General features: G+C 42.5%; 2 protein-coding genes across 2 annotated transcripts; one reads left to right on the top strand and one right to left on the bottom strand.

The window, feature by feature from the left end:
- The first annotated feature begins 1049 nt into the window (after positions 1-1049).
- Positions 1050-4994, top strand: LOC101073840 (myozenin-2). Its single transcript, XM_003970371.3, has 6 exons — positions 1050-1281; positions 1645-1735; positions 2435-2598; positions 3467-3620; positions 3935-4112; positions 4668-4994. Exons 2-6 carry the CDS (start codon positions 1657-1659, stop codon positions 4849-4851), a joined length of 759 nt encoding a protein of 252 aa, XP_003970420.3. The 5' UTR covers positions 1050-1281; positions 1645-1656; the 3' UTR covers positions 4852-4994.
- A 159-nt stretch (positions 4995-5153) lies between these two features.
- Positions 5154-9285, bottom strand: rbm22 (RNA binding motif protein 22). Its single transcript, XM_003970372.3, is given in 12 exon segments — positions 5154-5836; positions 6123-6251; positions 6520-6605; positions 6768-6932; positions 7069-7269; positions 7408-7580; positions 7765-7865; positions 7961-8006; positions 8008-8094; positions 8173-8202; positions 8284-8337; positions 9147-9285. Coding segments are annotated over 12 exon segments (1281 nt in total). The 5' UTR covers positions 9201-9285; the 3' UTR covers positions 5154-5681.
- Between the last annotated feature and the right edge of the window lie 1671 nt (positions 9286-10956).

The raw sequence follows: 10956 nt of genomic DNA, 5'->3' as shown, positions 1-10956 counted from the left end.
TCAGAGTCTGAATGGCCTTCTATTGTTCTTGTGTCAGCACCTGGTGGCCGTGTAACTCTCTCCATGTGACATGAACACACTGTGGGGGCTACCTCTCAAATCCAGATGACCCCAGTCATGGGACTGGAATGTCTATAAATATATATAATGTATAGAAGAAAGAATAAGTCACTATCCCTCAAGTGTAAAATACAAAAGTGGAAATTTCATTTTCCCCCTTAGACAAAAGTAAGATAACTAAAAGTATGCTCTAAACAATCAGCAACGCCTCAGCTAAACTATGACTCACACTGACTTCACATTTTCTTTCAGGGTCCCAGAGGCTTCCCGCTGGGGGACAGCAGCATTGTAGAACAGTGCAAAATCGATATCCAATCTCAGCAAGGATAAGGAAAAATATGTTTTCCCCCTTCAGGCTGCTGCTGGCAACAATAAATTGATTTAGAAAAAAAAGGTTTTGGATGAGAATGAACTTAGATAGAGAAGGGATTGTTCTTTGTGTGTGTGTGCGTGTGTGTGTGTGTGTGTGTGTGCAAAGTCTGCTTTTTGCATTGATTCTTTAATTTGTTGTTTACTAATTTTAGTAATGTACAACTATATATGTTAAATATTTTCTATTGTTTCTTGTTCTTGGTAGTAGAATAGTTCACAATAGCACCCACCTTTTTAAAGTGACAGTTGAGGATCAAAATATTCATTCTACCAGCAAAGTGAGGACATTTTTGGGAAGAGGGGACAGTTTGGCTGGTCCTCACAACATCAAACGAGTGTTTGTTGGTAAAGACGTGGTCTTAAGGCTGAGGATAGAATTAGGTTTCAGTTAGGGTCCAAGTCAGGGTTAGGGGGATAGCTGTTAACATTGGGGTAAGGAGCTGGATAATGCATTATGTCTGTGAAAGTCCTCACAAAGATAGAGGTACAAGGATTCATGTGAGTGCACCGCACCATGAGGTTAAGATACGAAAACAGACAGACAGAAAGGATCAGATTTTTATTGCAAAAGAAACTCAACGTCAGGATGTAAATCTGACAGCTCTAGCTTTTATAGCTGCACCCCCACACGCACATACACACACCCAAACGCACACACAAATCCCTGGCACTCCCTCCATCCATTCTCACTTTCTTATCCCCCTGTGAAAATAAACCAGTGAGGTAAGTGCCGGAGGCATCTTTGGATGACTTGCGCAGACGTTTCCTTCCCAACTGCAGGGCAGGAAAAACCGAGCCACAGCTCACTCCAACCCCAGCAAAGAACACACACACTGACAGGAGACGCAGGTAAGGCCTGCACGGATGTGGAAGGGCGTTATCGTCATCAAAAAAGTGTGCTGCTTTGTGTACAGAAGCCAATTTGGGACCTTATTGCTGTTACTTGCATTAACTAGCTAAAAGTCTGATCTTAGCTGACGTGTGTGTGTTTGCGTGTGTGTAACATTAAACCTGACTCAAGCATTACTCACCTAACGTCGACAGCCATCATTAATGTAGGATTAAATAGAATGGAAAGAAACCTCCCCATTGTATGCATCAACCAAACATCCACCCGACACTTGCTGATGTATTTACAAAGGTTCAGTACGTACAGTGAGTATCAATAAAACCCACTTTACAAAATCTATTAATCTATTGGTTTCCCAACAGTGGTCGATAACGATGATGTATTCAGGCCTGGATGACGTAACAAAGCAGAGGATGATGCAGGCGAAGGCTCTGTCTATGGAGGCCAGAGGAGGTTGGTAGAGGAACTTGGTCAGACTGGTGTGCATTCACACATGTGATATACGCATGAGAATAGATGCATTTAATCATGCGGTGTCATTCTTAATGCTGTGTATTGCATTAACAATTTGCTAATGCTGTTGTGTCCTAGCATGTGTGTGTTCCAGGCACACAACGGGCAGTGTGTAATTCTACAGCCCAAGTCTTTGACACTGTGAGATCAGACTCCCACCACTGAATTTTACAGCAGCTGTTCAAAGACATGCTCAGACTTCTAAAGATTTTTTAATGTTGGCAAAAGAGGGACAGCCTCTCCGTCATGAGTCTTTCATCCAAGAATACTATTTATAAGCCTAGTTACCCACACAACTCGGGACCACACCAGTCAGGATGTCCCCCCCACCCCTTGACATCACCCCAGGGCTATTTCAGACTCTCTGCTCTGCCACGATACAACACGAGAAGGGACCTGCAGCGAAAGCTGTGCAAAAATAACAAATTAGTGATGCTGTGCATGCTTTAGCGCTTTTATATCAGCGCCTGTCAGCTGTTGTAAAGTTGACAGAAAAAAGGAGATCAGAGGAGAATTTAAAATCTACCAAAGGTCCCCACTAATGGTTTCCCGTCTTTCAAACATCCATAAGTTACTCCTGTCAAACATCCTGTGCACAGTTATTGAATTGAGTCCCTTATACATCTTCTCTCTTGCCAGTGGGACTGAACCTGGGGAAGAAGATGAGCGTCCCCAAAGACATCATGATGGAGGAGCTCAACCTTTCATCTAACCGAGGCTCTCGCATGTTTCAAGAGAGGCAGAAAAGGGCCGAGAGGTTCACCCTGGAGAATGCCATCAACGGCGTCGACAACACCAGCAGCGTAAGGAACTGGGAGACGATGCGAACGCGCTCAGTTCTTTTCAAGGTCGTGTTGATGCCTTCTAGGTGTCCTCACAATAAACATCACATTAGAAGGTCCTGGGTTCAATTCCAGCCCGAGTCGATGCATAGTTTACATGTTCTTTCCATGCCTGTATGTTTTCTCAAGGTCAGCCAGCTTCCCCACAGGGTTTAGAAACAGCCACATCGGGTTGACTGGAGATTGTAAACTGCCCCTGGGTGTGAGTGAGAGGTCTGTGTGTGTATTGATGTTCTTGTCATTTGCCCCATAAATGGATGGATGGACTCTAAAAATGCACTCAGCAATGAATTCAATTGTCCTGTGGTCACTTAAACAACCTGCTGATTTTTCTGGGCAAAAACACGATAATGACTTTGAACAAGCCAGAAAAGTCACTTTTCTTGTCCTCTGAATGTCTGTTCAGAGATCAGTTGCTTTCAAAGCGCCTCTCTACCATGAAACTCAAGATATCAGCTTCTGCTGCAGGGAGAATGTCAAGATGACCAAAAATCAAGTGTGCAGTGACAGAAACGCCACATGGAATTTGGGCCCGTGAAAAAGAATGTCTGTGGTCACTCTAACCCTTAAAAATTCTGCTTTCATTCCAAATTGGTGTGATGAGAGCAGTGACTGGATCAGTGTCAGCATCATCATGCTATGCCTGAGCATGACTGGAGCGGTTGCTCACAGTGTGAGACTGAAAGCACCAAAAAATAAAATAAACCCGCAGGGAGTGGGCGATGATGCATTAGAAATGTGTCGAATGAGATCACCGCGTATGAAAAATGGATGATTGTCAATTTGCGTTAAATATTTTACTACACTCCGATTTCTGTCCCTTTTTCAGGCGCTCACAGAGATTGTTCCTCCGCCCCAGAACTTCCAGCCGGCCCAGAGCGGCAAAGAGAACCAGGTTTTAATCATCCCTGGAAAACATCACCTGGTCAAGGGCCTGCAGAAGAGCGTGGCTGCGAAGGGCAGACCTGAAGTCCTCGCTCCAGGTAAGTCCGGAGTGAAGACCATCATTGTCCGTAGGATTAACTCATCAAAGGCGAAGCGCCAACACTGAACCATCCATCTCGTGTTAATCCTCACAGAGCAAAATGAGTTCTATTATCAGTGCCAGCAGTTCGAACAAAGCAGCTATCTGTAGCCCGCTTCTCTGGGCGTCTGTGGATGTGAGTCAGCGTTTTATTAACGGAGCTTCACGCTGAGATCTCATTACTGCGCTACCTGTCCTCACATCAGCTCGGGCGGGTTTATGCTTTGGTAAAAAGAGACATTTAGATTATTCAATTATTTTTGCTTCCGTCAGGATACTCTGGCCCTCTGAAAGAAGCTCCCAGTGAGAAGTTTAATACAACAGTAATCCCCAGATCTTACTGCTCCCCGTGGACAGCAACTTTGGGAGGCCACGAAGAGGTCCAGAACGTCCTCAGTGCTGAGCTGCTCCAGAACCTGCCGCCACCTGTCAGTTACAGGTGCTTCAACAGGTAAGTGCGGCTCGCAGACCATGCTGGCACCGAGACCAGCAGATGATTAGACCACAAGAACCATCACAGCCCGCTGTCCTGGGCTCCATTCCATCTTTCCACGCTTTGAAAAATGATCAGTCCGTCTGGCTGCTCCTCCTTGCTGTGTGACGGCTATTTTAAACCGTGGATCTTGAAAGGAGATCCTCCAGCTTTCCTCCAGAGATTTCACAGGAAAGGGAATCGCCTTTCTAATGACGTCAACAGAATTACATCAGGATAAGATCACGCCGAGGCAGGTGGAAAAAGGCAAAATGTGCCCCTGTGGGGGGGGGGGGGGGGGGGGGGATCTGTTGACGCATCATGTCATTACCGAATAACGACACCTTAAATCTGAACCGGCTTAGATTCACTAAACCTTGATGGAGTCATCTTAAATCCCAGGTGCTTTCTGCTTTTCAGCCACCACCCCCACCCACCCGTTTCTTTCCCTGGGCCTCATATTGGTGGTTCCGCTCTGGCAGGAACAGGAACACAGGATAACCAGTCAGCTTAATATGCTCTCTTCTTTCTTAGATCAGCAGTGCCCTTCGGAGGAGCTACAGCCAGCAGGAGGGCGATCCCGGTGATTAGCTTTGAGGCCGTGGAGTCCCAGCAGCTGCCCGGAGTCACTCTGAAGCGCATGTGTCACCGGCCCAACTTTAACCGAGCACCCAGGGGATGGGGAGTTGATTACCACCTTGAATCTAATGAACTATAGAAATGGGCTGAGCAGCAAAAAGACTGAAACACTGGCTGATGCTTGAGCATGGCAAAAAGGAAAAAAAACAGCTGTAGGAAGAAGATAAAAAACCACTGCATGACTTAAACTGGTTTGTCTTTGCTGGGTGGTAACCAAGTCAATGAGTAAGTCATGATTGAACCAGCATCCTGGATGAGGTGGAGTTCCAACCACGCGGGCTTATATCATCATGTCTCTGCTGACCCAACATTCACCCTCATTCTTGTCTCCCCTCCCAAAAGTCCAGCAAATCCACTCAAGAGTTAAACAAGTCCATTCACTCAGATTAATGACAAAATCTGCCATTTTAATGACAAAAACATTTAAAGCCTGGTAATGAACATTAAGCAGTGGGACAATTGCATCAAGTGGAGGGGAAAAACAAAAACAACAGATTTAAAAATGCTGAGAAATTTAATCGGTGTTACAACTTACTGTGTGACATACGACTAACCTCCAGTAATAACAATTTATTTACACACACGCACACAGGCTCCAACCCAGGAGGGTTAGACCAATAGGTGCACAGCTCAATTTTATATCCCCTGTTCAGCTGTATAGTATTCGACAAATTAATCCTGTATCATCCTGGCAGTCATCTGTCCACACACAGATGGCCCTTTTCAGTTCATTCGCAGCACTGCAGGTGGTTAGATGAGTCAGATGTTATTCTAGAAGTCGTAACATTTTCTCTTTAGCACATTTTTCACCCTACTGATCTCTTTAGGTATACAGCATTGAATTTAGACCATCCTGCCAGATTTGAGTCAAAGGGGAGGGCATGAACCAGTTCGATTTGACTCCAACGGTTAATCGCCGTGACGGGAACCGTGTGCTCCGTGGGCACCCATGCGCTGAGGATCCTGAGAGGGGTAGTGGATTTGACCGGGAGGTCTCATGCTCAATGGAGGGGGCATTGGTGGAGCCATGTGACCCATCGGGTGAAACATTGGAGGCCCAAATCCTGATTAAAAAGATAAAAAGAAAGAATCAGGAGGCGTCCACAGCCTTTCCTGCACTACAATCATGAAGCATGGAAAATTAGTCCTGTATGATAATACATAATAAAAAGGATGTTTATGATCCTTTCCATAATAAACATGTACTAAACAATGTGTAGGCAGACATTTAAGTGGGTGCACTCGGATAGTCAGGAAACAATGTATATCTCATTGTTGGCAATGGGATGAAGCATAGTAACTGATGTTTGTGTTCTGTGAGAGACGAGAGCTGCATGTGGGATATTCAACCTGGAGGAGGCGGGTTGATGCCGGGAGGAGGAGGCAGAGTCATGTTCATGACAGCAGGAGAGGTGCTGGGGTCCAGGTTGAAGTAGTTAGCAGGAGCGTCTTCATCTAATGCTGGTGGAGGAGGAAGAGCTGGAATCCAAACAGAGAACGAGTTAAGACGACGTCATAAGAAGGTTCCCAAGACTCATTACCACCATCTGTTTCTTAGTCTTCAAAGAACTGACATTTGGCAACTAAGCACATTTAACTACTGAGAACAAAGTAATGCTGACAGCACATATGATGTCACACCTCTTGCGATTGCAAACTTTGGTCAAAATCAAGGATTACATTGCACTCTTTGCAAAAAGACTTTGCGCATGACCCATATCAGAGCTATTTTTATTTTTAAACTCACCTCCTGGCAGCCCAGGCACAGGATCAAGCCTGGTGCCCATCTCACTGAGGCCATCTTTGCCTTCGTTCCCTCTTGCTGCCTGAGACCTAAAAAGACACCACACTTTATCTAATCTGTGCCACAATTACCACCAACTGATGCTGCCAAAAGGAGCCCAACAGCAACCACATATAAAGTATTAGCTTCTGTTACAGCGTAGTCGTATGCTAGCATGAATTTCAATGTACTTTAAAACACTTTTTTTTTACCTTCCCCATTTAACAGTGAGTCTCCGACCGTTGATGATGAGCTTGTTGAAGGACTTTTCAGCCGCCATTTCTGCTGCCTGCCGTGTGGCAAACTGGATAAAGGCACACTGCTGCCTCTGGACTATGGTAATGGTCCGAATCTCACCAAACTGGTAAAAGAAATTCCTGCAAATAACAACCAAACAGTAGAATTAATGCAATGAAAAGCAACTTCCCAGAATGCACAATGACTGGCCACAAAAATCTCCATTCACCAATGTTACAAATATATATATACGGTACATATTTTTTTTTAAATTACTTGAGATCTCCATCTGTGACATTATCCCCCAACCCTCCTATGTAGAGGGTAGTGATAGTCTTGTCTTCTGGTGGATCCAATCTTGGCATTGCCGAAGCCCGTTTCAGCAATTTGTCTGCCACTGGGTCATTAATACCATAGTAACGGTCCTTTATGTTCTGGTCGGCCAGAGGGTCATCGGGATCTGTGGGTTTTTCGTGTCTGAAAAACAAGAAAATATATAGATGCACTGAGGACAAATATCCGAGTTTTATTTAACCAATTATTTATATTTATATTTATAAAAAACAAAAAACAAACAGAAAAAGCACGCAGATCAGTTTATTAGATGATAGTCACCTGTAGGGACACTCTTCCCCTCTCTTACACTCCCCCTTCACCCAGAAGGAGCAGATGTGTGGTCGGTTTCTCTTATAATACGGTGTGGTCCTGGCTAGTTTCAGCAACATGTCGCTGGAGCTGGGTGCTTTACCAACCTGGCCCACTGGCCGTGTGCCATCAGAGTTAGCCAACTAAAAAGGTAAGGTTCAAACAGACGAGGCATCAAAGTCAAAACAATATTTAGTATTTACTACTCGGATAATTTTGGGACCAGTTTCAGAGGTGCTAACTGCTGCCTTGTGCATGTCACTGTCTAAAGTGCTGCAATTTTATAAGCAGATGGACCAGACAAGCAAAACCCTAACCCAAACATACCTCTCGTTCTATGTTCTGCGTGTAGTACTCCTTGTTCACATCTGACCGTGGAATGTCCTCTTTAATTGCAAGCCCCGTGTCTCTGACCTGGATGGGCAATCCTGACACACAACAAGAAACAAAGCTCATGTTGTGCTTCATTCATCACAGAGAAACATTTTATCTTCATAAAAAAAACCAAGGTGCAGAAGCTCACCGTATTCCAGGTCAAGAAGACATGTCTGACAGACATTTTTTAATTTTACTGCAGGTCTGACAAACCTCTGTCTTCTTGAAACGCATCCTTGACCCAGGACACCACCGGAAAACGGTAAATGGCCGAGCACAGATCTGGTGAGCAAAATATCATGAGTAAATATTTTCCTACGCAGTAGTTTCCAATAGAATATATGCTCTACTTATACAGACCTTACACTCCTTGCCATATTTTTCCTTGGTCTGCAAAACAAAGCATAAGCAGGTCATCTCATGTCTTGACACAAGAAACACAACAAAGTTTATTGTTAAGTTCTCACTTACCATTCGGATGTATGGGTTTTCTCCCAAACATGTCTGGCACAGAATAGGAAAATCCTAAAACACAAATCAAAACAGAGTTTTACATCTGCCTGTCACATCAAAACACCAAGAGAAAAGTCGAATTTGCCATTTAACTAAAGAAGCTGTTTCCATTTAGTGCTAGTATGAACCAAGTCAACCAGCTCTGGCCAATACATGTACTGCAAAGATGCCTTTCTGAGTGAGGGAAGGAGAATAATAAAGAAAACCGAAACAGGCTTTTTTTCGTTGTAAAGGAACTAATTTTGCTTTAATTAATTAGGTAAGAAAGAACAGACTAGAGCTCAATAACACGTTAAACGATTACTCCATATATATATCAAATCGTGACTTGATTTGAAGAATTATGTTGCCTCAACAAAGCTTTACTCATCGATATATCAAGCACGACTTCACAAAATTTTACCCTACATAAAACTCCACTACATAAAAGGTGGTAGAAATGATTTACGTGGCATTTAAAATGCGGTTGTTAGCACGCTAATGCTACAACCTTCGATAGTTCAGCAAAGTAGAAAGTAGCTCAAGGCTAAGGCAAGGTTTGAGATTAGTTTTAGCAAGTCAAATGGCACGATACAATAATGTACATAAAAAGTGCTCAAACTAAATAGTCGCAATTTCCTTAGTAAAACTTATATAAAACGATGCATTAGCACAACCACGCTTCCAAAGCAGTAGCTAGCGGAAAGCTAACTAGTTTACAAGCTAACCAAACTTGGTGTATGGTAAAATTAAACAAATTATAACATTAGGCATATTTCTATATTACAGCTGAGATTAGTGTGTGCCAGTTTCTGCTATCAAATATGAACGATAAGACGTACCGCGTCTTCCCAGTTCTGCCTATTGTAGGTGTTGGATCCTAACGATGTCGCCATTTTGGTAAGTGCAGGCCAATCCTATCCTGCTACTTCAGACACACCGAAGCGCGTTCACGGCTCATGCACACGCGCAGGCCAATGTCGAATTGCATGCCGGGTAGATGTTTTTTTAAATTGACAAAAGTAACAAGTGACTCGATTACCCACAAATTGTGACTTAATTTTTTTTCATGAACTCATAAAATGAAAGGTAGTGATCAAATGACTTTAATTATCATCTTTAATTATCATTTGTCTTTGGTGGATCAAATGTCAAATGATCCGATAGCATCTGATTCTGTATCACCAAACAAGCACTATTATCTGTTTCGGAAGATTCCATTAAAATGCATTTACCTTGTTTGTATTGTGCGAATGGAAAGATAAACACTGGAAGGCCAAGAAGACCTTGGAGGAAGTAACAAAGTAAAAAAACAAAACAGAGAAATTAAACAATAATGCAATCTTAGAATGTTTACAAATGATTTTGTTAAATATACACTGTTCTCAGGTATATTTCTGCAAAACGCAATGTTTGTTAATCAAAAGAAAATATATATTTATAACAATTAGCATATTTTAATGATGATAAAAACAGTCATGGACAAAAGAGGTTAGAGGATCAAATACAGTTTATACAAATACATTTGAAATAGTTTCACTAGTTTGGTTTGTCATTCAAAAGATCATGATCAAGTTAACACAAATATACGTAGTGCTATTGATGTTAAGTTATGTATTATTTATGTAACATTTAAATAGTTCATAATAACATTGTGAACTACTTGTGTCTTTTCAGGACAAATAATTTCCTTAGTAACAAAGATAAAACAAATCAGGAAATTAAAGTAATGCAATAATCCGAATTCAAGTCACTGACATTTTTGTCCATTCATTGTTACTGATTTGCTCCAAATACGTAATAATTTAAATAATCTACACTCAACTAACTGCATGTTTAAAAAGAAAGATGAACTTCTGAGCTTTTGTGTTGTGAAAACGACAAATGACGGAAAAGGGTCCAAAATACTTCTGTGTAGTCAAGGTGACGGGAAATGTCACTGGATTCTGACCTTTCGTTGTTACTATTGTGGGCTGTTACAGACTCTGACTCAAACTCTACTGAAAGGATGTCAGCTCTAAAAGCTTATGATGGATGGCGTTTAAGCCAAGTTATGTCTCTGAATCAACCTTATGTTATACTTACAGACAGGCAAGTGCTTCGGCTGTTCTGCTTAGAACTCTGCCTACATATTTTGTTCATGTCTCACTACTGTAGAATAAACATGAAGTGACAAATTGGCAGGTGATCCAGTGAGACCATTATATGCAAATGTGTAGTAAGTTTCCAGCATGAGAGGAGTGGAGGGGCCTACATTCGGTGGTAAATCTGTTGGGATTAGAAATGGGAAAATACCTGACACACAAATGCCCTGTGCACTTTGTTAGACAGCCACAGTTTAATCAGTTTAAAACAATGTATGAATTTAAATTCAAGCACAGTCACAGCAGAAAGGACCTATTTGTGATCACATCACTGTTTTAGGTCTACGTGTGACATGGTCTTTTTTCAGGCGGGCTTGCTCAGTGTTGTCAATGAGATTGTAAATAAACCAATTGGGTCGTCCACTTACCGTTTATCTATCCACCTGTTCTATTTCTGGTCAGAGCGTTCGTGGTGTGAAACTCCAATTAGTGGCGCAAAGGATATTTGAGATTATGGATGAGCACTAACTCCCTCATGTTTATTTAATGTCAAGGTGTTGAATCAGAG

Source organism: Takifugu rubripes, chromosome 14 (assembly GCF_901000725.2).
Source record: "Takifugu rubripes chromosome 14, fTakRub1.2, whole genome shotgun sequence".
NCBI lineage: Eukaryota > Metazoa > Chordata > Actinopteri > Tetraodontiformes > Tetraodontidae > Takifugu > Takifugu rubripes.
This window is presented reverse-complemented; position numbering and strand designations above follow the sequence as displayed.